This window comes from Ciconia boyciana, chromosome 10 (assembly GCF_034638445.1).
Source record: "Ciconia boyciana chromosome 10, ASM3463844v1, whole genome shotgun sequence".
Taxonomy (NCBI): Eukaryota; Metazoa; Chordata; class Aves; order Ciconiiformes; family Ciconiidae; genus Ciconia; species Ciconia boyciana.
The window spans coordinates 27,050,034-27,076,489 of NC_132943.1; the positions used below are offsets into that span (position 1 = coordinate 27,050,034).

Here is a 26,456-nt window from a genome sequence, read left to right on the forward strand (position 1 = left end):
GCATCTGCCTAAGCAGATTGGTATGTTGGAACATCTCATCTTGTAAACATTTGAGGTTTTTGGTCTACTGTACGCTAGGTGCCACTTACACAAATCCTGATGATTCTGGGCCAAAACTTTGTAGTGCAGACGATCACAACTCTATTGGAACTATTGCAACTTTCATTTGTGGAGACTATCTGCTGGGCTGAGACAGATTTAAATCTGATCTATGCCAGTGCAATCATGAATGGTATGATTTCTTTACTAAGAAGATTTATCCTACAAATATTTTTTTTTTTAAAGTATATGAGAAAAACGTGGTTGGAAATAATACATTTGATGTTTAAAAAACATTTCAACACCCTCCACACCCCCTCCCAAAAAAAGGCATATCATAAAATATATGTTGATCTGAGCACTCTACCTGGGTGTATCTTAACATTTAATATCTATAACCATTAAAACTGTTTCCAGCACTTTGTAATGCCAACATTTTTAGAAAGCAAAACTCTGCCTCAGATTCTAGAAAATCTTTGTAAATTTTTTATCTCAACATCACTATGAGAAAGGAAAATAAGCACATAATACTGGTATTAACGAAACGAGCAATATATCGAGTGTGACATAAAAGTAGTTTGGTACAGATTGTGAAAGATGCAGTGTAAGAAAATAAATTTAATGTTGTCTTAGCATGTGAGAATTAAGTCCAGTGCAGTCAATATTGTACTTATTTTGTGAGTAGCCAGTACATTAGTGATATGCTAATATAGATGACACACAGCATTATCCAGTCTATTCTTGTAATAGGTGGCCTGTTACCTTTCACGTGGAGAATGGCACTTGATGAGATAGTGCCGTTCAAATTTTTAGCCCGAACAACATAGAGGCCAGCATCTTTATCACACACCTTCTGAATGAATAAAATATGTTTTGTCTCCTTTTGTAAAAGCTTTAAGTGCTCATCTGCAGTCAGTTTCTGGCCCTTCTTGTACCTGAAGCAGAGAGTCAGTTTTCAAGTCAGATTTATATCACTGTATGCCAAGCAGAACTTTGCAAATTCAGATAATCTCTATAACTCTATAACTATAACTATAGTAATAGCAAGAGATAGAGCTCACTGCAGTGCTCTCATTTCTCAGTTTTAAAGTTCTATGTAAATATGGACAAATATTTAAACAATTCAAATTGCTGGATAATACATTCTTAATACTAGAAAATGTGATTCTGAAAATGGTTTTCAACAGACAAGTCACAGTTATCTCACTGCAGTATTGGAGAGAGTAGCATGAAGGCCTCGGCCCTCAGTTTTGGGCTGAAACATTTTTGCTAGTAAGGTGTTGAGTCAATCCACATTCAACTCATGAATAGGCTCTTAAGATGCATAAGCAACATACAAACTTTCTGAACTTGTGTCTTCAGTATAAAGAACAGTCAGACCTGTTCCTCCACGCCAGCCCACTTAACATTTACTTAGTTCACATCATCAAACAGGACAGAACAATGCATCAGGAGTTATTTCAGAGAACTGGTGTCATATTCTAACACTTGAGGATCAGTGACCATGTATTGGTATTGACTCCTGATTTACATATTGCAAGTGAGGGAAAATTCTGGCTCTTCTTGCCTCATGATGTTTCAGCATAAGCTACGTTTAACAAACACAGAAATGCTTTTCCACATGTATGTCCAATAAAATGTCTACATCAGTACAAAATACATGGCATTGGTGAATTTTTAATTACAAAACCCCACATTTTTTTCTGTTTTCATAAATTTCTAATTTGCAAAATGCTTTCAGTTGAATGCTATTTTTTAAAAGACCATATATCAAGATCATATATCCTATAGACCATATATTTTTTAGCTAAATTAATGCTTTCTTATGATAAAATAAAACTGAAGGTACCTCTTGTTTCACCAACAATACTCCTCAAAGTGTAGAATACTGGGATTTAAAACAAAGTAACTTTATTGATACCAACACAGTATAGCACCAAGGTTGCAGTGTCCAGTATTTTTCTCAGTGCCATAGAAAAAAATTCAGCTTACTAAAAGCTTATAGTTTGCCTAACTCTTTACATGTGTAATAATAATCTTAACGTCAAAACGTTTCCAATAAGAGGCTTATCTGGAAAGACCTCCATTGTGAAAGTTTAATGGAATAAGTGCAGAAATGGCAAATGAGGTAAAATTTTAGGAAAATACACCAACACATAGAGGACTACTATCACAATCTTGAAATCCTGCCCCTCTTTCAGTCCCTATTCCCTATGACAGGGAATTTCTAAAAATTCATCTTAAAAGATATTTATATTACATCATCTGTATTTCTCACAAATGCAGTATAAAGCAATCTAATTAGACACACAGCAATTCAGAGAGAGATAGAGAGTGCACACAAATATGTAATATAAAACAGGTTCTCTTAGTGTAGACATTTAGGGTTTTTTTTTTTTAACATGTAACCTCTCTGCAGTTTTCAACAACTGACTCACATATATATAATGTGTGTCTCTATGTATATGTAGTGGATATATAAATATTTTAGCATGCACGCACATGTATGTGTCTGTCCATATATAGTGCCAAGATCCTGAGAAAATGCAGGTGAATTTACTTACGGTAAATCTGGAGTGCACATTTGTTTTAAGAAATTATTGAACAAGTGGAATATCATATTCCAGAATATAAAAACTATATTATGTATTTGCTTAAAAAACATTGGATATGCTTGCAGTAGTTTGATGCTCTCATTATTCATAAAATTAAGTACAGAGAGATTATTTCAAGTAGGTTAATTGTCAAAAGCAGTTTTGAAGGTGGGAATCATGCAGAAGTGTGGAATAGAAAGGATACAAGCCATTTATTCTAGTCTATAGATTAATTAATTTGGTTATAAGTGGTTCAAGGTGTCTTGCTAAGAGGTATATTTACTTCTTCTCATTATAAGCTACCCACCATGTCAGTGTAGGCTCTGGGAATCCCGTTACTTCTACTTCCAAAGTTACTGGAGAACCTTCCATGACGGTTTTGTTAGACAGAAGCTGGGAGAAGTTAGGCGCCTGTCCAGTTAGGCTGGCCATGCTGTTCTTTTCTGATGAACTTTTAATCTCTTCTCGGGTGACCATCTGCCTCTGACAGCTTCTGGTGGTGTCTGATTGAAACACGAAACCTGAGAATGCATCAGGCAAAGCATGCAGCCTGTCCTGGGTTTTAGTACAGTTATTCAAGTCATGCAATTGTTCTTGTGTTTCTGCCATGCTTTTATGAAGTTCAAGGTGTTGCAAATGTGTTTTGCACACTTCACTCATCATGCTATATACTGGTTTGGCATTTATAGTGCAAGAAGCAGTGGTAGCTTCAGATATTCCTTGTAAGCTACAAGTCAAAGGAGATACTGCTCTGACTTTTGGACTAGAATCTCTTGAAGAGATACAAAACTTCCCAAACTGATCTGATAGGCTTTCCATTCTATTATTTTTAGCATTAGCATAAGCAGAATTTGTTAAGAGATCAGACGCTTCCATCACTTTTTTAATACTAGTGGTTTTCTGTTTTTGCAAGCTATAGGAACTGACATGCAGACTATGAGAACTACAACAGCACTGCTCTTCAATCTCTGTTTCAGAATGTAAGAGGTTGGATTCTGGTGTCTCAGAAAGCGGTGGCAAAGAGATATCATCAGGTGATATACACTCATATTCATCTCCGGAGGGTATTTCTTCTGCTGGGAATTCAGTCTGTAAACTATCCTCTTTGGCTGAAGGTGACAGCTCTGTATCCTGTGAAACAAGATCCTGACCAGCTGGACAGATAATTGGAATATCAGCCAATTTATTCCTCTTCTTAAATTAGTAGGGGAAAGAAGAGAAGGGAAAGAAGAAGAAGAAAAACAGAGAGATAATGAGTTATCATTCTATGCATCCCCTTTTCATGCAGAAGCTAGCAACAATATTTGAAATATTGCTTCTAATTAAGCTTAATGTATTCTGAAAAGCAGGAAGAAACACATGGAAAAGGATAATTCCTCAGAAAATTTTGCAGCAGCTAACTGGAATTTCAAACTGTTTGGACAGATTCTAGCAGTTATTTTTATAATTATATATAAGCATTTATTATAACAGTAACAATAGAAGAAAAAGTACCTCTTTCTATAAACAAAGGACAACCTGTGGATTTCCTGTAGGTGCTGTTTACAAGAGCATTTGCAAGGGGAAGGTGGAGGAGGAGGTGGCCTAATTACATCTAAATGGGAAACAGTTACATAGCAATAAAAATATATTAACAGCCAAGGTACTGGACTTCGATTCTTTGAGAAAGAGAGTCACTGGTCATGTTCAAGATTTACAGAATTAAACCAATATCTTTAAGATATTTTCCAAGCATTTTATATTTGCCTCATTTTTTTCCCAGCTGTTTCAAGATCTTGTCCAAACACTAACAGAAAACAATGTTTAATTATTTTTATATTATCTTGGATCCAGAATTAAAAAAAAAAAAATCCCTCTCATCATGTTTCAAAAAGAATTGGATGTGGCACAAGTGCATTATTTTTAATCACAAAGCATCAAAGACATTATCTGATTTATTAATTACTTCTCTGCCTCTTGGGTTTTATATAAATGTGTAATCACACAGAAACATAGAATTGTTTATGTTGGAAAAGACCTTTAAGATCATCAAGTCCAACTGTTAACCTAACACTATCAAGACCATCACTAAAACATGTCCCTAAGCACCTCATCCAAATGTCTTTTAAATACCTCCAGGGATGGTGACTCAACCACTTCCCTGGGAAGCCTGTTCTAATGCTTCACAACCCTTTCGGTGAAGAAAATTTTCCTAATATCCAGTCTAAACCTCCCCTGGCACAACTTGAGGCCATTTCCTCTTGTCCTATGGCTTGTTACTTGGGAGGAGAGACAGACACTCACCTCACTGCAACCTCCTTTCAGGTAGTTGTAGAGAGCAATAAGGTCTCCCCTCAGCCTCCTTCTCTCCAGGGCTAAACAACCCCAGTTTCCTCAGCTGCAACTCATAAGACCTCTAGACATCTAGGCCCTTCACCAGCTTCATTGCCCTTCTTTGGACATGCTCCAGCACCTCAATGTCTTTCTTGTAGTGAGGGGCCCAAAACTGAACACAGTATTCGAGGTGCAGCCTCACCAGTGCCGAGTACAGGAGGACCTGCTGGCCACACTGTTTCTGATACAAGCCAGGATGCTATTGGACTTCTCGGCCACCTGGGCATGCTGCTGGCTCATATTCAGCTGGCCGTTGACCAACACCCCCAGGTCCTTTTCCACTGGGCAGCTTTCCAGCCACTCTTCCCCAAGCCTGTAGCGTTGCATGGGGTTGCTGTGAGCCAAGTGCAGGACCTTGCACCAGCCTTGTTGAACCTCATACAATTGACCTCAGCCCATCAATCCAGCCTGTCCAGATGCCTCTGTAGAGCCTTCCCACCCTCAAGCAGATCAACACTCCCGCACAACTTGGTGTCATCTGCAAACTTACTGAGGGTGCACTTGATCCCCTCGTCCAGATCATTGATGAAGATATTAAACAGAACTGGCACCAACACAGAGCCCTGGGGACACCACTTGTGGCTGTCCGCCAACTGGAGTAAACACCATTCACCACAACTCTTTGGGCGCAGCCGCCCAGCCAGTTTTTTACCCAGCGAAGCGCACCCCCGTCCAAGCCATGAACAGCCAGTTTCTCCAGGAGAATGCTGTGGGAAACAGTGTCAAAGGTTTTACTAAATTCTAGGTAGACAACATCCACAGCCTTCCCCTCATCCACTAAGTGGGTCACCTTGTCATAGAAGGAGATCAGGTTAGTCAAGCACGACCTGCCTTTCATAAACCCATGCTGACTGGGCCTGATCACCTGGTTGTCCTGTATGTGCTGCATGATGGCACTCAAGATCATCTGCTCCTTAACTTTCCCTGGCACCGAGGTCAGGCTGACAGGCCTGTAGTTCCTCGGATCCTCCTTCTGGCCCTTCTTGAAGATGGGTGTCACATTTGCTAACCTCCAGTCAACTAGGACCTCTCCAGTTAGCCAGGACTGCTGGTAAAGGATTGAAAGCAACTTGGTGAGCACTTCTGCCAGCTCCCTCAGTACCCTTGGGTTGGATCCCATCCGGCCCCATAGACTTGTGAGTGTCTAAGTGGTGCAGCAGGTCACTAACCATTTCGCCTTGGATTATGGAGGCTTCATTCTGCTCCCTGTCCCATCTTCCAGCTCAGGGGGCTGGGTACCCAGAGAACAACTGGTCTTACTACTAAAGACTGAGGCAAAGAAGGCATTAAGTACCTCAGCCTTTTCCTCATCCTTTCCCACTGTTTCCCCTTGTGTCCAATAAGATTCCTTCTCGAAGAATGTCCATCCTTCCTGGACTCCTTTGCCCTTCAAGACTGCTTCCCAAGGGACTCTGTCAATCAGTCTCCTAACCAGGCCAAAGTCTGCCCTCCATAAGTCCAAGGAAGCAGTTCTGCTGACTCCCCTGCTTACTTCTCCAAGAATCAAAAACTCTTACCATTTTGTGATTGCTATGCCCAAGACAGCCCCCAACCATCACATCACCCACAAGTCCTTCTCTGTTCGTGAACAAGAGGTCCAGCGGGTCACCTTCCCTAGTTGGCTCACTCACCAGCTGTGTCAGGAAGTTATCTTCCACACACTCCAGGAACCTCCTAGACTGTGTCCTCTCTGCTGTACTGTAATTCCAGCAGACATCTGGTAAGTTGAAGTCCCCCATGAGAACAAAGACTAGCAATTGTGAGACTTCTCCCAGCTGCTCATAGAACATTTTGTCTGCCTCTTCGTCCTGGCTGGGTGGTCTATAACAGACTCCCACCATGATATCTGCCTTGTTGGCCTTCCCCCTGATTCTTACCCATAAACACTCAACACTATCGTCACCATCATTAAGGCCTAGACAATCAAAACACTCCCTAACATACCGGGCTACCCCACCGCCTCTCCTTCCTTGCCTATCCCTTCTGAAGAGTTTATACCCATCCATTGCAGCCCTCCAGTTGTGCGAGTCATCCCACCATGTTTCCGTGATGGCAACTATATCATAGTTTTCCTGCTGCACAATGGCTTTCAGCTCCTCCTGTTTGTTGCCCATGCTGCGTGCATTGGTGTAGATGTACTTCAGTTGGGCTATTGATCCCACCAGCTTTTTGAGGGGAGAAGCCCTAATTCCTATGTGACCATTGTCAGGTGCTTCCGTGGTTATATATTCATGCCTATTTCATTTGTGCCAGGGCTCTCAGCAAAGGTGTTCATAATGTTTTCTTATGCTATTCTCTCATTGTTGAGTTCAACACAAAAATGTGTAATCTACTAAGCAATGTTTCTATCACCCATAAACTGTTTACTCAAATCAATTGGGTAATACACTGGATGTCATTGCTTTCCAAACCAGGTCTCTTTGGCAGTAAAAGTGCAGTGGCACATTCATTTCAGCTTTCATTTTGCTAAATATAATATAATCTAAATTATATAATCTAATATAATCTAAATATAATCTAATCATCAGTGCACAAAATTAACAAAATAAAAGTAAAAAGAAGTAATAGAACCTCACATGTGCCCTGGTCCTGTAGATATGGTAGTTTTAATATAGATGTTTTTCCAAGTTGATATATTTGTTATTTCAAAGCCATGTGATTCACGCCAGATCCATGAATGAATGGCTGGAAGATAGCAGGATTTTACTGAGTCTATTTTACTAAATAATTTGGTTTAGTTGTAAGATGAAGTTCACGTTTGGGTATCAAACGTGTATTCCACAAGCATCCCCTGATGAACTCTGACCCCCAAAGTGTCTTTCAGTATGAATATATCATGGATATAAACACGATAAATTATAATTCACTTTCCAATTTGGTGAAATGTGTAAATTTTTCCCCTTTCCAATTACTCAGAAAACAATAAATACTGAGTTACTTCTTCCTTCTGCACATATTCAATTTTTTTATTTGGCTTCTAATTGTAAGGTATTCCTAAAAAATTGTTATTTTTAGGGATTAATTCCAATACATTCATACAATATATTTTTCTAGGGTTTGCAAATTTGACTATCACCCAGCTCTTTTAACCTTATCAACATTGTTCTAAGTAACTCTCTCAGTTTTAAGCCTGACCACATTTGCAAGTTTTTCTTAAATAAAGCTTTAATAGGCACTTCAGTAGCAAATTCTGGCTGTTTTGGCCTGACTTGCACTAATGAATTTAATAAACCAAATCTGATTAAATATTAAGAAGTTGAAAAACTGTTTAGAATGTTAAATTCTGAGCAGGTAGCTTTAAAAAGCATAGGTCAAAATCTCTGAATAGCCAGTGTCTACTGTCTGAATGAAATCAACGGTTCCGATTCATTCTGTCTATTGAGGAGCCTACACACATGTACAGTGGCATACATTTGGGTAACTACGGGAAGGCCACGACAATGTAGGAATCTTCCAGTGACTAATCTAGGATCTTAGTGCAGGGATGTGCTGTCAGTTTCACGGTCACCTCGTCTGAAGATCACAGAACTGAACAGTTATTTCAGACATTGCTGGCAAATGACCCTGGGGAAAATGCTGGGGAAAAGAATGACAGGTGGGCAGCGAGTGAGCAAGCTGTCAGACAGGCTTTGGCAGCATGAGGACTTTCAGCCCTGGTGTGTTACCTGGGATCAAAGAAGCATGAGGATGAATGTGCCATGAGAAGGTTTAGGCCACTTTTTAGAGGGTGATATTTATTACTGAAGCAAATTAATACTGCAAAACTATCTTGCAGATGTATAGACAAAATTAGAGATTGCTGGCCCACTAGACGAGGGGCTGGGGATGGGCAAGGTCTTTCCTCACAAAGGATGGAAATGTAAGACAGAAAAGCTCTAGTGAGAAGAAACTGCTACCTCTTTAAGTGAAGTATGGAGTGATGAAAAGGGTGGAGGCATCATAGCTGCCATACTTCACATCTGATATTTGCTGTTTCACATACCCTTGACTTCTCCCCTTGGCAGCTGAGGCACAGTCTGACAAGGACTGACAAAGCTGTGGTCTAGCAAAATAGGAAATAGGGCTACGGACATCTGCTGAGTGAGGTGATTGATTCTCCTGAAGGTGGTTCTTTGGAACAGTCACAAAATTTTTAGTGAAATCTGGGCTCCAAGTCAGTGGTGAAACTCCCATTGACTTGGAATGGAGGTAACAAAATTAATTAGGCTCAATTTTGGCTCATTAGCAGATTGCAGGACATTCTGTATTGAACTGAAGGGAATGTTAATATTAGTTGAATTTCTACAAAACATCACAATTTAACATCTTGTAGTATTGGTCTATGTTATCAGCTTGCAAAATGGAAATTTTAGAGGTCTAAATCAATTACCAATGTATCCTACCATGCTAAAGACTTAAATATATTACCACCCACTCCAACGTACCAGAGTATTTCACATAGTAAATTATTTACATTTACATCCAGGATCCCAAGGCTTCAAAAAGTTCTTTAAGCTAAAGGAATTAATCTCATAAAACATAGGTCTGGTTTTGTATTGCCTGTATATCTAAGACTACATTTATTCATTGACAATTTGAAACCTGTCATTTCATATATATTCATATATTTCAATATATTAATATATTTCAGTAAATATTCATTTACTGTATATCCATGAATAAGATATGCTTGTCTGCTGGGATTTTTATCATTCTAAATGCATACCCAGTCTCTCACTAATTTCCTTTTGTGCATTTTCCTCAACATGCAATCTATACTTTGGAACTTATTTATGATTTCTGCTGCACAGAATTTTGTCAACTGAAATGTAACTTAAGTGTTTTGAGGTGGAGGTGAAGACAACTATTTGATGCTGAGTTCTGTTATTTATTTGATGTATAATGTCGTACTAACAGTACAGCGGATTATCTGTGACATGATGTCATACTGAACTGCTGATAGCTGTAGTTGTCTTCCATCATGTTTTTGCCATGACTGCTTTCCTGTTATTCACACTGTTGCAAAAGTGAAGCAATTCTGTGCTTGTTTTGCATTGGATTTTTGTAATACTGTAAATGAGAAGACAATCAAAGCCCACCAATCTATAACAATATCTGTCACTTTCAAGAAGCAACGAATTAAGGAGTAAAATTCCTTTGAGAGTACACAGCAATGCCTATCAATTTGATTAAGAAAAAAAAAATCAACATGAACAGCAGATACTTGTTTAGTGTTGGTAGGCGACAGAGTATTGTTTCTCTTCTCAGTAATGCTTTCTGAATTTGTAAGCAATTTACCTGATGCCACCTGAACGAAGTGTTTAAAAACCACTTTTTTTTCCTGATTGAGACCTTAATGATTCAACAAAGCATCATAATTTTCACCATTACTTAGTTCAAATTCTGACCTATGAGGCTTCTCTCATAGCATATTACTTATAAATCAAATACTTTCATAGCTTGTTTCTAGGGGTTATATGAATATTAGGGCTCTGGGAAATATTAACAGCAGTCTCCTCTATTACTTCCTATATTCCCTTAAGTCGTATTATAAAGGAGAGAGCAGAATGTGTTCTCCCTTGAGGAAGGAGGAATAGTCACAAAGAGGATGTCTGCATTAAGAATAATGTGGCAATAGGACCAAAGGAAAATTGGTAAAAGATTCTGAAAATAATATTATTTTAGAAAAGAAAGAGAGATACATAGACAAGTAAAAAGAAGGCTAAAAAAATAAAATTCATAGGAAAGAATATGTGGATTGGATAGAAGGCAAAGGGGTAACTAAAAAGAAATTGAAAGAGAAATGACCAAGACTATACTGATAACACCCATCTTAAGGAAGGCTTCAAGACTGAAAAGCAATAAACTTTACAGCAATACTCAAAGCCTTTTAAGAAACAGAGTTCTAGTTATTAAAAAAATAAAAATCTAACTAACCTTCTGCTTTTGTTCCTCTGCTTTGTCTTTAATAACAGCCTCACATGCTTCTTGACCATTTCTTTCTTCTTTTTGAACAGTAACCAACTCTTCAGAAAACTCTTCTTTCTGCCATGTGAAAAGAAAATTAAGTAAGCTTATACACAATAGAAGGTAGCAATTTTTAGCTACACAGTGACTTATGCTCTGTACAACAGAATAGAAAAAAAAAAATCAGTGAAATCTTATCTAAAACCTGTCATCAGGTGTAAATTGCTTACGGCAAAAATATGCAGCAAAACACAATTCATTCATTCCTGGATGGGCAAAGACAACATTTTTCAAAGCTGAGTGGATCTTTTCTGAGGCAGAGAAAGTATAGGACACCAAAGAGTGAAGAACTCAAGTGGTTGGTCAAGAATCTGAGGAATATTAACTAATTTGTACCTAGCATAAGTAAGGGAAAATAAAGGATTAAGAAAGTGACACTATTAGGAAAAAAAGAGGATAAAAAACAAACCCAGAAAAAAATCAGGATTTCAGGAAAAACAGTTTTAGGGAGGAAAGAAACATTTGTGAGTCTCTAGAATGTTCAAATTTGTCTAAAAGGGGGAAAGGGGAGAATGTGTTCTAGTCATAAAACATAACCAGTCTGAATTTGCATTTGTTCTTGTTTTCCTCCCTCCTTGAACTTCCCATCTGGACAGTCCGTAACCACTTTGAATGTAGTTAACTGTACTTTAGATCAGCTACTTTTACCATTCTTTTTGGCTAATACTTATTTCTAGCTTAAGCCTCAAAGACTGCACAAGTGGTTACAAAGTACTTACATAACAGAAATCTGGACAACCATACTGTATTTTATGAAGACTCCATGAATCCTTTAAAATTGTCATGGAAGAAATCTACAGATTTCAAAGAACATCACAGTGGCACAACGTAAGGAAAACCAAACGTTTTATAGTTACAGTTTTGTGTATTTCACATCTTTAGCTGTCCAGCCAAAATTTACAGTCCTAAATAAGTTCTTATAAGAAAGTGCTGCATTATTAATTTCTATTCTAGCATTAAACAAGTGAAAAATTGTGTGATCTGTTCAATCTATTTTTTAATGAAGAAGTAGTTTTTAATTTTGCGCTTGAAAAATCCAAGAGTTGTTTCCTTCTGACATTGAACATCCATGTAAAATCAGGAAAGACTGTGCAATACAACGTTTCCCCTTAATTTGTTACGTTTTAAAAATGGCAGGAGGGGAAACTGAACTCATAATCATGGCATTCCATACTCATGGCACCTATTTGTGTAGATAATTTGCTGAATGATTTATTCTTCATAAGATACAGACATCGACTACTGAGATATTCTAGAAATGTTCAATAAGAGTGTTAGTTTTAAAGTCTCAGAATACTACATATTACAAAAAAATAACAACTTTTATTTGAAAAAAGTTTCAGCAATACTCTCTATTGCAGAAAATTCATTTTTTATAATATTCCTTTTGACTGCCTTTTAAAAATAATTATCTAAATTAAAGGTTAAAGTAATTAGTAAATAGTTTATGAATGGTTTTGTGTGAAAAAAGCGTTCTCCAAACAACTCTATTAAAGAAAGATAACTTTACAATTAGAAAAATTACTCAAAGTAAAATATTACGATTATTTTGAAATTCCACTTATCTTGAAAAGATTCTTATTATGTTGAGCTAGCAAAAAAGACGAAAGGTTCAAGCCCTGTTCTGACAGAACCTGAGGCTACTGTCCTGCACACAACAGCATTTATGTAACAGCATTTATGGATTGGGAGGAGAACTTTGAAACCTAATTGGCATTTATACTGAAGTTTCTTTATGGTCACAGTGCAAGGCAAAGCCTTCTTTCCATTCATCTAATGACTTTTGGAACTCATTTGTATTTTTGGCTTCTCTTACTGCTTTTAAATGTATTATTAATGGATAATTTGAGCGTTCATCAGTTTTTCTAGTATAATTCCATCAAAGAGAAGCGAAATAACATTCAACATCAACAAGAGCAGGACATTTAAGCACCTTAACTCTTCCAACTTCACAGAAGAATTAACTCATCAGCTATTGCTGCATGTGGGAGATTTTTTATGTATTACTTCGAGAGTGGGGGGTGGAGTAGACGGAGTCCTTATTACAGAAATCTAGCCCTCTCAGCTGTCTTCCATAATTCCTCCTCAGCTGATATGTTATACTTAGTTACGAAGCTTATCAGAATATGAAAATAAAAATAATGTTGTTCTCTTTAATGTTTATGTTATAAGCCACGCTTTTCTAATTTAAATTACTTTGGTTTTAACAAAACTTGGTTTTTTGGAATGATTTTTCCAACAGCTAGGCAGCCAAGGCAGCCAAGCTAGATTGTTTGGCATTTTATATATCTAGCAGTTACCTATATTACAGTATCAAGGGAAGAAGAAATATGAAAAAAGAAGTATTTGACTAGATACCCAAAGAAATTGTGACATTTTCCCCCAAAGGTTACTTGAAAGCAGTAACAGTTCTGAAAAAAGTTGAGAAAAAGAAACCTAGGAGGAATGTTTAGTGCACAAACAAGTAGCACTTAATTTATTCATTACAATCATTACCTAAGGTAATGGAAAAGTGAACAATTAAGAAATGCTTCATACTACCATAGATGATCCTCAGTTAAAAGTACTGATTCAGACACTAAGCCTGATAAGTTGATGCAGATGCAATATATTTCCAGATTAAAAAAAAAATACCTTAATCTCCTTAAGTTCTCTCAGAGATCTACACAACTCATCAACAGAATTAATGATTTCTTTGTACTTTAATATGGCTTTTTCAACATACTTCTTTCCTTCTTCGATACCTACAAAGGTAAAACAACATGAAAGGAGAACAGAATGCCTCAAACAGATGTGTAACAATCAATGTACTTTGTAACCCCAATATACTACAATAAATACATTTTTCTGTGTTTTGTTTTGCTAGAGGAGTTCTGTGATTCACAGCAATGTGCTTTCCTACCTCTTACTAGAGCTTAGATGGGCCTTCATAGTCGCTGCAGGTCTTTAGCTAGGCTTCTCCTTGAACAAAATTACTTCGATCTGATTAGTGATACTGCTTTAGAAGATGCTGACCTCATAAAGTGTCTCCTAAACTAGTTGCCTTATTATACAGCTAGGAGGCACTTAGATCCCTGTTATAAGAAATACAAAACAAAGGCAGGATGGAGAAGCTTTTTCCCATGTAATGACTTAAAAAACACAAAGTAGCTTCTTTCTTCCAGTGTTCCTAATCAGCTGGTATCAAGAATCCATTCTGTCAGCTCCTTTCCTACAGATAGGACTGTTTAAAATATTGAGAAGGTTAAAAAAAAAGAGAGAGAGAGAAGGAAAAAAAGTGATCTGTGCTCTCTAAATAGTCTTTTCAACACTAAATTAGAGGAACTTAAAAGCACAGTTTCTTGAAATTTTTTCAGATTTACTACTTGAAATGATAAGCTACACAGTATCCATGCACATTTGGATGGTCACCTTATCTTTGGATAAAATGACTTCAACTAGTATATAAACATTATGAATGGGAGGAAAAAAGCAAAACCTGAAGTTTGTTGACCTTCATTCTTTTTGGTCAACAATGTTGCAAATCAATACAATTGCAAATACAGTATTTACATAACAATCTACAGTTTTTGCTAATAAAATGCTTAAGAAAGTTGGCAATCAAATACCACTAGTTATTCACAGTGTTAATGTAAAAAATTCACTCAGCACTGAGGTATATCACTGTAATGTACTTTGACTTCAAAGGCTTGCCTGTTATGAGATAGCATAAGCCATGAAGTCTTAATTCCAAGCTCATAAATATTGCAAGGACATTCACACTTTGATTTCAAGGTGAACTCAGGCTGTATACAGAAAACCAAGTAACTACCAAACTGTTGAGTACTTTCATATTTCTATTTTTTAAATATTTGTTCTGAAATCCTTCACTTCTTCCAGTCAATACTTTAAAACAACATTTTTTTTTTAAACTTCATGGGATTTTCTTCTTAAACGAACAAATCTAGGAATCTGCTTCCTCCTGTCCTAAGTTATTGTATTTTTTTCCACACAGTACATTACCAGACAGCTCCTCACCATATAACTGTTTAGCGAGCTCTATAATCTGCTGAATTTTTTCTTCTTGTTGAGGCACTGTAGGCTCAATAAACTTATTGAATTGCTTGTAGAGAGTCTCTATTGCTTCTCTTGTTTTGCATTCTGCAGAATACTTGCCAACTCTAGCAACTGTTGCACTCACATCTTCAAACCAAAATTGACACTGAGGGATAAAAACACTGCATTATAATGAATTATTATCACAGTTCAAGCTTTTGTAGAATAGACTGGAGTATTCTTAGACTTTCCATAATCAGTGGCATACAGTATGTCTTAAATTTTCTGATTTTAATTTAACCTGAAAAACATTTGTTCATTACCAATGCTGCTTCAAATATAAATAGCTATTAAATTTTCTTTAAACACTAGATCCACGCTCATCTTACAAGTATGGTGAGGTTATTAGTTAATGGTTCTGCAAATATATGTTTTAATTTACGTTCTTTCCACCTTGTATATCAACTGACTAATTTCACAACCTTCATTTCATGGCCACAGTTATACCCCTGTAAGGGCAGCAAGGTTGCTTAGATTTAGTCTACTAGAAAACAGGGTTTTTCACCTCAGCAACCATTAAAGTTGCTAGGAATCTTTCTACTGACAAGAATGGGCTTTAGAACATACCCTTAATAAACATTTTTGGTTAACAATACTCAGAGGAGAGAATCTGGTGTTCACTCAGTATCATCCATATTGCATCATTACAGCAAGCAGCTAATAATCACCATTTTTAACTGCCATGAAAGTCAGTATTTAAGACTGTGCCTATTCGCTGAAAGAAAACTGTTGAGTAAAGGGTGATACTTCACACTGAGTAAAAAAGCAATCTTAAATTTTAGCTCTAGGAAATAATTTATTTCCCTCAAAGTAAGGGGGAAGTTTAAACATGTAAATGCACAACAAATGGTAACAAATTGCTTTGCTAATGATATATGAAATGACACATTGATCAGATCACTGGACACTGAGAATATCTTTTAAAACTTTAGTATTATGATCCATCATTAAGGGAATTTATTTGTCATGCATTTAGATCTCTTTGGAGATATGAACAGTGTTGTTTCTAAAAATAAACAATGATGACAGGAATGTGCTTGCCTCACAGCAGATGCACCAACACAATGTGGCAAGAGGGAAAATACTGTTAGGAAATATTTTTTTCTTTTTTAAAAGGCAATGCATGAGGCAGTCCTCAGACACATTAAAATAAAGTTACAGAAGTCTCCAAAAAGACTTAGACTGCAGTTCAGAAAAAAATATACATATACTTAACAATTAAGTCTATTAAAAAAATTATACTCTGCTTTTAAGGAACTGAATAATTTACATTTCAGTTCCAGAGTTACATATCACACAGACAGCTCTTCCTGACAACTAACAAAGTGGGTATTGTGATAACCTGGCTCTTGTAGTTTGACAGCTATCAAAGAAGGCCTTGTGGCCCTTTCTGTGTTGCCTCAGAATACACTTAGAGAAAACGAACTCATAAGTATGATCATAGATATGCTGAATCACTATGAAAGACATATGGAGGTGGAGACCCCAGTCGTATGCATAGCAGTGCAAGAATATGGTCACATTGCATGTTTTTTCCCCCTTTCTCCACAAAGTTACAAAGAAAAAGTAGAAGAAAATACAGATTTTTTTTTTTTACTAATCTACTACTTTTGGAAGCTACAGATTTTGCCTGAAGTAGTTAGAAGCACTTTTATCTATCCCAGTCCTGGATCATTATTACAGCCACAGTGGGGATCTCAGGTTTACTAGTACCTCTTCCATCATCTGTTGCAGATGCTCCACGAGATCCAGATTTTGCTTGTAATCCTCCACAACTCTGCTAAAGTCGTTCAGCTGTTTTTGTAAGTCACTGATTGACCCCAAGAGGACTCTAACTTTAGCATTAGGTTCATTTGCTACAGAGCCAATGACTTTCTTCTCTAAATTATCCATCTTCTTTTTAAGAATCTGTTTAAAAGATGTAGCAATGTTAAATACTGCAACAAAAATGTTTCTATTTTTAGAAATAAAAAGTAAAAAACATGGGAAAACCTACACAAACCTATTTCTTGTCCTGTATTTTAAAAATTACAAGTACAAGTTGCTTTTTCAAAAATCAAAGGAAACTGGCAGGCCTCTACAATGCTAATTAAAATCAGTGTAAATTATATTTATTAAAGGTGGAATTGAGTTACATTTTTCAGCTTAAAAATAAACAAATATCTGTAGTAATAAAACATGGGATCTTGAACAAAATAACTTTCATTGAATCTGGAAAGGAAAAAATACTACTAAGCCTTTGGAGTCTTTGACCAAATACAAGTCAATTTAAGCATCACAGTTATTTATGTTCTAGCATATTAACATATTGCTTAAGAATCTGATGTAAGCAACATCAGTGACCATCTAGCATAATCCCAAAGACCAAGGGGAACAAGTATTCATACTAGTACTTTTTGATGTCCGGTACAAATGTGACCTGTAAATTTTAGGATAAGATGGTATACATATATATATTTATATATTTTATATCCTGGGAATGCTGGTCTTGCCAGTTGATCAAGACTTCATTGTGCTAGCTGTTTTACAAGTGATGCAAAAAGGCAGGTCTTTTTTTTGTTTGATTTGATTTTTGCAAGGAAAGGAAGAGATTTTTGTTTGGAAAGGAAGAGATTTGTTTGAAATAGGAAAGTATTTCATGAACTGTCCACATATATACTTGTAAGAAGATACACTGGTAGGAAGAGTGTTGCCAGCAGGTCAAAGGGGGTGATTATTCCCTTCTACATAGCACTAGTGAGGCTACATCTGGAGTCCTGTGTCCACTTTGGGCTCCCCAGTAAAAGAAATACCTGGACATACTGGAGCAAATCCGGCAAGGGTCCATGAAGATGACTGAATGACTGAGCATGTGTGTGTCTTACAAGGACAGAGAGAGATGAGATTTTTTAGCTGGGAGAAGAGAAAGCTCAAGGTGGATCTTATCAATGTGTATAAAACCATGATGGGAAGGAGTAAAGAAAACAGCCAGATTCATCTCAGTGGTGTATAGTGAAAAGACAGGAGGCAATGGACCCAAACTGAAATACAAGAAATTCTGTTTAAGCAAAAAACCAAAAAACGAAAAAAACCACTTCTTTTACTCTGAGGGTAGAACAGCTTGCCCACAGAGGTTGTGGAGACTCCATCCCTGGAGATATTCAAAACCCAGCTGGACATGACATAGAGCAACCTTTTGTAGTTGACCCTGCTCTGAGGAAGGAATTTCGACCAGATGACCTCCAGAGTTCCCTTCCAACCTCAATGATTCTGTGATTTGAATTTGCATTTGTGGATTAAATTTCCAAGAAAGGAAAAAAAAAAAAAGGCTGTAAAAGGAACAGTCAATGACAACAAAAGAAATAGCAAAAATAGAATCATAGAAGCTACTGAAAATTTCAAGTAAAAAAAGTTGTGAAGAGACTGGCAGGGCAAGTGAAACAAAAAGTGCTAGTTCTGATTGGCAACTAAAAAGGTCATTGGAGGCTTTGGAAGAGGAGTTTCTGGTGAAAGCAAAGAATCGATGAGGTTAGCAGGGTTCTAAGGTGCAAATGAGCATGATCAACTCCAGACAATGGATGCAGAAAAAGGTTCTGAAGACTTACATGATGAAATGAGAAAGACAAGAAAGTAGCTGGATGCAAGAGCGAATATGTGCACATTTATTGTTGATTTTTTTATTTTGATGGGGTATTTGTTTTATTTTGTTTTTTTAAGGAGAGGGAAGACTAGGTCACACATACTGTGAAGGAACAGAGGCAAGAAGAATAAAAGATTAAATAGAAAAATAATGGAGGATAAAAGGAGTGAACACAGAGAAGTCAGGAATTGAGATAAGATCATTTCACTGAAGGAAATGGAAGAAAAAAGAAACAGAACAATGAAAAATGTGTCAGTCAGTGACTGAGGGGAAGGATATAAAGCTGAGTAACAGGGATGCTCACAATACATTTTACATCTCCTCTGATCTGCTTGGCACAGGCCACAGCAATTCAACCACTGAAGCCTTCACTAAGACTAAAATTTCTAATGTTACCTGTATTTTCTCTGCGTATGTATCAACCTGCTGAATCTGTATTTTAAGTACTTTCAGATTTCGAGATTTTTCAGTTTTCTTCGTATAGTTAAACTTCAAATTGTTGAATTTCTTTTTGAGATCCTTAAATGATTCTCTGAGCTGAAACAGAGTAAGCATATTTGTTAGTAAAAAAGAAACCAGCACACTTCCATTTAGGTTTTTTTCAAGAGCTGTTTAACAGACCACGATCTGAACACTGAAAATTTAATTCAGAAATGAATAATACTATGCCATCTCATAAACCATCCTTATTTCCTCAGAATTTCTTTCCAGTAGTGGAAACTCATAATCTTATTAAATCAACATTTTTGCATTCTGAATACTGAGTATTGTTTCCAGAGTGGCTGGGGCAAAAAAAGGATTGGGGCAAAGGATGAGACCCTTGCTCAGACAATCTATGAAAAAATCCTGTCCAAGGGCTTTCATTGATTTTAACTAGAGGGAGATGTCCTTCACATACTCTAGTCCATTTAGTGGAAATGGTAGCCATGTAAATGTATACCCATACTTAGTTTCCAGAAAAACACAGTTTTACTGGGCTTGGGCAAGTAAATTTGTATTTATTCATAGTACTTTTCTCCTATAACACAACATTTAGTTTACATCAGGTTGGTTTTTTTGTTGGGTTTTTTTTCCCCCTCCTTTTTCCAAAGCCCTGCTTCTGAAAGCAAGTTACATAGGGACTTAATTTTATACACTGTGCTACTCCAAACATCTTAGTACAATTATTCACAGCATACAAAGATGAATCCAGCTCTTTGCAGGATCAAGATGTGGACTATGTAAGCACCTGCCTTTCAAATAATATTCTATGAGTATGGTAGCAGAGAGATTCTGCTTAACAGATACCCAAAGAAAGCCTCGCCTAACTACAGCTAGATAGATTTGGTACCATGTGAGACTATTATTACCAGTTAGCACTGACTTGGTGCAGCAAGCTCAATGTTAGGGAAAATGATTCTTGTAATAATATAAATTAAGATGAACCAGTAGCTCTGATTATGAAGCATCCATGCCTTTCAAGACTTTTCAGATGGACTTATATCAGCTGAGATAACTACTATTAAATTTAGTTACATTAAATTTGCTGTAAAACTCTTTTGTTACTTAGATGGAATGTAGCTACATTTTCTTTAATCTACAAAATCTTTTAAAAATCCAGAATGATAAGAATGACACTGATGAAGTTCTAGGAAGCTACACTTTCATTTACACACATATGGATCAGAGGTATTGCCAATTTACCAGAATGAGTTTAATACACATCAAAAAGAAGAGTCATATACGATCAACATAATTTTAAAAACAATGTTTATTTACCATGGGAACTAGTTATAGTATAGGGTTGTTATATGCTTTATCTTTTTTTTTTCCAATTCCAATTACCTGTTTGCTTTAACATACACTTACAAGGGTGCCCTTAATAAACCACAGGTCATTCTTTGCATTAGCAATGTTATATAAATAACCATATCAAACATACTCAGCTAAATTATCTTTAAAGGACTATGGATTTTTAAGTATAAAATTTTATTTTTTTCAATATTTTTTCTTTGAAAGCTATGTAATTTTCAATTTTATTTACAACTGTAAAAAATACTTTTAGATATTATAGTTACTTTTGAATGCCTTTAAGCAACAGATATGAGAACCAGACAAGTAAAACACTTGCTTAAAATATGCTTCTGGTACCTTGTAAAAGGTACTATTTTAATTACATTGCGATTCCATGATCACATTTTCAAATTATTTATAATTAATTCATAAATTTTGAAATGGAAGAATATAAAAACAACGGAAATTTTTTTTTTGAGAATTTCACATCCTTTGGGTTGACAATCTTCTGCTTTTAGGAGAATGTAGAATAAATTATGTAAAATGATATTTATCTAAAGGAACTGATATAAAAGAAATGCAGCAGTCCTAATGATTAGGGTCTGTTCCTCCAGACACACAAATGAAAAGAACTTAACTTACTTCATTAGTGTTAACACGTTCAGGTCACATCCACAACTTGATATTTAGTTAACATATTTGAGGGTTTTTTTAATATTAAAAAAGTCCTACAGACTTCCCCCTGCCCCGCTCCCCACCAAAGAATCCAGGGAGTCATGAATGCTCATTTTGCAGCTACTGTTATTGGAAGAGCTAGCAATCAATCATTATTACTATTATTATTACATACTAATGTTAATCCATCAAGGGATATCTTTTTCATTTTCATTTCATCTAGTGGGATGTTGCCACATTATTTCAGCAGTGAATAGACAGATAGCGTTCACTCAGTGTAATGGAAAGGAAGGGAATTCTATCACCGGTACTGTGATCTCCAATTAGTCTAAGCTCTTTATCCCACCTAATTACACAGAATAATAAAATCTATCTAAAAGCCCTTTGTTAATAAAACCACTTCTGCAGAACTATATTTTGTATTCAAAACACAAGAGCCTTATTTGCTGGTTTAATTTTGAGGAAAAGAAGAGATGAGCAAGAGTTTATTTTAGTTTCTTTCACTGGCTTATGCACATACATAGGCTAGCGATCATTTATAAGGCCAGAGGCTCTCCTCATAGCAGTATGTGAAATTAGATCTCCTTGTTTCAGATATGATGGCTCATGTGTCAAAGGTCTGCAGCTGCTGTCACTCTTCTCTTTTAGCCTCAGTGGAAAAACCAGATTCAGCTCAGACTTGTACATCACCCCCTCAGAGTGCATGTACACAACTCCTGTTATCATCAGCAATTGTACCAAGGCTGATACATGGCTGCCAATTTTTAGAAATCTGAACATATCTTTTTTCCACTATTTTCTGCAAAATTAAACGAGAAATACTAAAGGAACTATACAACCTAATACGCTTCAGTGACTTCAGCCCACAAGTTTAATGGAACTTTGTAACTTGTCTATTGTGTCATAGTCATTAATCAGGCAGCTGTTCCTAACTATAGTTGGCTTGTCATGGGTGGAGGAGAGGGGTTTAGGTGCCAATTGCACTGATTTATCACACAACTACAAAATAAATCGAAAAAGAAGTTATAAAGCTGCTTTAAACATGTTTTTGTTAACAGTACAGTTCTGGTAAAATGCTTTAATTCCTGTGTGAGCCAGTCTAGGAGGTACTTCAGTGTTGTTAGCCACTTACCCTTCCCCTTTTATTCATACATAAAACTTAGTAGCACTAATAATCAAAATAGCCCATGAAAGCAGGTTGCTGAAAATAAATTTTTCAAAGTGGCAAAGATTAAAGAACAGCCAGAAAGTGGGAAGAAAGAAAAGGTGCTGTTCAAGTCATCAATGATTACTTTAATTCTGAGACCACAATCAAAATAAATTACAAGGTGAGAAATGTGCTAAGAAATATCAGTTCCTACTGACTTGTGAATAGAGATAGCTCATTACCCTCTATGGTTAAAATCCACATTTTCAGTCATACCTTTCCATTAGTGTATAAATAATGACATGATGAAGAGGAAAGAAGTGAGATGACCGGGGAGAGATGAGAACCTACTGCAGGATGTTACTCTTCTGTTGCAAGTTTTGTGCAGACATGCATAAATGTTATTTTTAAAGTGATCACCTAAAGAAAAGGCTTTTTCACTGCAAAAGTTATCTTATGTAAATAACTGTGTCACCTATAATCCCATGAACAGATTCAGAGTAGTATTAAGCTACAGTTACCTGAGGCTTGACTCAGCTCTATCACAAATGACTGCAGTGTGATGCAGTGGAGTTGCGGCTTTTCAGAGGCTGCTCCACAAGATAGTGAAGCAGGAAGCCCCAACGGGCAAATACAGATCTCAAACGTCATACAAGCTTTCCTTATACCTTGCAAAGATACAGAGTGCATAAATCCTTTTTTTCAGCCTTTGCAAATTCTCTTTAAATTAGAGAAGGCACACAAAAGGCATGCATCTTATTCTTCTGTCCTCCAAGACTGTTCAAAACTCATGCTATGTATCCTTGGCTATAAATTTAAGTACCTGTTTCCTTGCTTCTTATAGAAGCACTAATATGTTACAAACACAGGGAGCTAGCCCAGTCCTCTATGATATTTTCAAACACCAGTTGAGTCCTAATAACCAAAGCCCTCGCTCACATGCTTTATTTACACACTTAAATTCACCACATTAAATGTAAATTAGTTTAAGTATTTACAGCAGAATTCCAAATATTTTCAATCAACTTTAAAGTTTGCTTTGTACACTGGTAAATCACAACTAAATTATCTGGTTGGCTGTTTACTATGTGACAGCTATGGACAGCTGCTGCTTGCTGCTGCCACATGAAATATTTATTTGCTTAGACATAGTAGATGGTAAAGAAATTGTTATTTCAGACAGGTCTGCTAGATACTAGCAATACCCAGACTAATTTCTGATGTTAAAATTAACAGAATTTAAAATACTGAAGTGAATACTCATAACTTTAACATTCTTGAAGTAGCTTAGTGTCTGGTTTCTTGATTCCTAAACAGAATTAGTTATAAATACTCAATGAAAAAAAAGAAAAATGGCAGTGAATTTATGCATGTACAGGTACATTAGCCAAGTGTTTGTTTAGGAAATATCTTCTATGCTAACCTCTAATAGAAAAGGAATCTAAAGAAAAAGGTATCCACACACCAAATTAGTATATTTCAGTTATTTTACATTCAAGATTCAGTTAGGTCTGGGGATGACAGGTTTTAACTTAACCAGCCAACATGGCTTTCCCAACTTAAAAAAAAAAACCAAAACACAAAACACTGTAACTGAAAATATGTTATCCAATTATTTTGCAGAGGGTGTCTATTAACTACGAGAACCTAAAATGTTACAGTTTGCAATATAGGGCATGTGGTGAGTGACATGTGTCACTGACACACTTTTCATTTGAATTTGAGAGAGACAGAAGATTGCTTTTTTCCTCTACTTCCTGCTGTCACTGGAAGTCTAACAAGTAATAAAAATGGAAAAATAATTCTTCTTAGAAAGGAGTCACATTCTCCTGCCCTCATTATATAATACCAGAATCAAAGGACAGCAACAATAAATTTGTTTCATATAACAACGTGTCTTTAAATATGGCCAGCCTTACATACAGGCTGCTCAGTGAACATTTCCTTTTCTTCAGCAAATTCGAGGGGTTTTCAGTAAAAACCTAGAATACTTTCATTCAAACCTCAAATACTCTGATTCTGCCATGCCAGTGCAAAGCATAATGGGACTTCTTGTTTATGTACTTCATGTTTTCATTCTCTTCTACAGCATGGTTCCCTCTGCCAGAGTGCTTCCCCTATACCACCTGCTGTTCCTATTGCCTCCTACCGTCGGCCAAGAAGTTACATCACAGGAGACTGATGAATCAGACTGGTGAATCAGAAACACACTTATGACTGACAAGGGACTAGAACTGCAGCTGAGATTCAAAAAAACCTTTTTTTGATGCAGATGTTCTTTCAATTTCAAAATAAGTTTTTGTGAAAATGGATAATTTCAAACACACAAAAATATTTTGTAAAAGAAAAGAAAATCCAAACAATTTTCTCATTAAAAATAGTTGGGACAGAAATCTCAGTCACCTCTACTTTGGTGATTTCAAGAAAACACAGTCTTTCTTTATTCAGGTGTGGATTTACCTAGCAAAAGATAAAATAAGAAAATATAACTTTCAGTGTCCTGTGTTTCCACTATCTATGCTTCACACTGTGGGGAACATTAGTGTGAAATCCTTCCAGGTAAGAATCCAGTTTCTGTACTTCATGATACACAGAAGTGCAATCTACAGGACATCAAGTGTAGAGGCCATCAGCCTCTTATTCTAATGGATCACTTTGAGAAAATTCATTCTATGGAATATTTTTCCTAAATTAATTTTTGCTGAGACATCTATCTAATTCAACCTGCTAAGTTGTAAGTGGATTTGTATTTGGCCTACTAAGATGCTAAATTAATAATCATATTAACTAAGTAATTTTTCTAACCTAAGTTCCATAATACTAAATTCTAATATCTTGTGCCAAAGAACTTTTCCTTTTTTTCTAGCAATTTTTTAAGTATCATATCTTGGGTTTCTGAAAAAAATGTTAAGTACTAAATTACTCTGAACTTTTCATGAAAAGACTGAAAGTTCTTTCTAATAGCCTTACAACTGCAATATACGTAAAATCTACTTTTGTTCCAAATTTCAGCTTCATAAGAAAGAATCTGAAGACTCACGTATTTGAGATGAAGCTGATAGAGCTGAAAGCCAAAGAAAATATAGCTGCTCTATTTCCAGCCCTCTCAGTACAGTGAAAGCACTTTATTGCCAGCCCAACAACTTGATATAATCCTGAACTGCAGAGGTATGGACCATAGATTATTATTGCTGCTGTGTGGATCAAAGGTTGCTGGGAAGATGAAAATCAACTTTTGTGTATACGTATGAAGCATCTAGGGGAATGGTAAACAGTAACATACAGTACAGAACCCAACAGCCCTTTTAACAGCCATTTAATGTGTTGGGATTTATCTCATTTACCTCACTTATCTCCTCTTGAGTGGTGCAGTGTTGGAAATGCTGTGACAGTTCGTCCTCATACTTATCAGCTTTGGCACTCCAGTTAATGTTCTCATACTCCAATCTAGCAAGTTCTTGCTTCAGATTCTTTACAGAAACATTCAAGCAATTCTAAACAGGGAATAGACAAAGAAACTTATGAAACTCAGCAAATGTATTGATTTAACCAATCTAAAATGAAAATAATTTTGAGGCAGAACATGCATAGTCAGTCACGATGGACTAGAGTAAACTATTACACCTCCACTGTAACGAGAGCAAGTACATAGCAGTGTCAATCACTAGTAGTCTGAGGAGTAGTTTTGGGTCACAGTCACAACTCACACATGGTGTCTTCTCTGAGCAAAGAGGAATTGGCCTACTCTAGTCCTTTACCACCTGGAGGTTAGTTCACTTCTGCTGTCAATCAATTTATGGAGTCTGAAGAGCAGACTGGCAATGTAGATAATGTAGGCAGGTCATAAGGGAATATCTTGCTTTCTCCCTAGTAAATGAATACAGGGCAATAACAATCCTGCCTGGAATAAATAACTCCTTTCTAAAATGATATCCATTTTGCCATGCAAATCAGTCTGGAATCCACTAATCCTTCTTGTTCTTTTGTTACCCTTTCTTTATAGGAGAATAAATATGCAAAGCAACCTTTACAAAGTACCAAGAGTCTAACATATAGATATGGCATTCAAGAAATCACCAACAGGGCCTTGAGCTGCACAAAGAATACTAGAGAACAGAAAGTCATGCTTTTTTTT

General features: G+C 36.3%; 1 protein-coding gene across 3 annotated transcripts in view; it reads right to left on the reverse strand.

Annotated features, from left to right (window-relative positions):
- The window catches only part of CCDC141 (coiled-coil domain containing 141), a 109,986-nt gene that overhangs the window by 1,661 nt on the left and 81,869 nt on the right, over nt 1–26,456 (reverse strand). The window contains exons 18-25 of one of the 3 annotated variants that reach the window (XM_072874357.1): nt 25,666–25,815; nt 19,123–19,263; nt 16,821–17,015; nt 15,030–15,213; nt 13,647–13,756; nt 10,923–11,030; nt 2,941–3,827; nt 802–974 (exon numbers count right to left, since the gene is read on the reverse strand). In XM_072874357.1, coding sequence (XP_072730458.1) covers nt 802–974; nt 2,941–3,827; nt 10,923–11,030; nt 13,647–13,756; nt 15,030–15,213; nt 16,821–17,015; nt 19,123–19,263; nt 25,666–25,815 — 1,948 coding nt within the window. Of the gene's footprint in view, nt 1–687; nt 975–2,933; nt 3,828–10,922; nt 11,031–13,646; nt 13,757–15,029; nt 15,214–16,820; nt 17,016–19,122; nt 19,264–25,665; nt 25,816–26,456 lie in introns of those variants that run through there. The other 2 variants (XM_072874356.1, XM_072874358.1) reach the window with 2 other exon arrangements.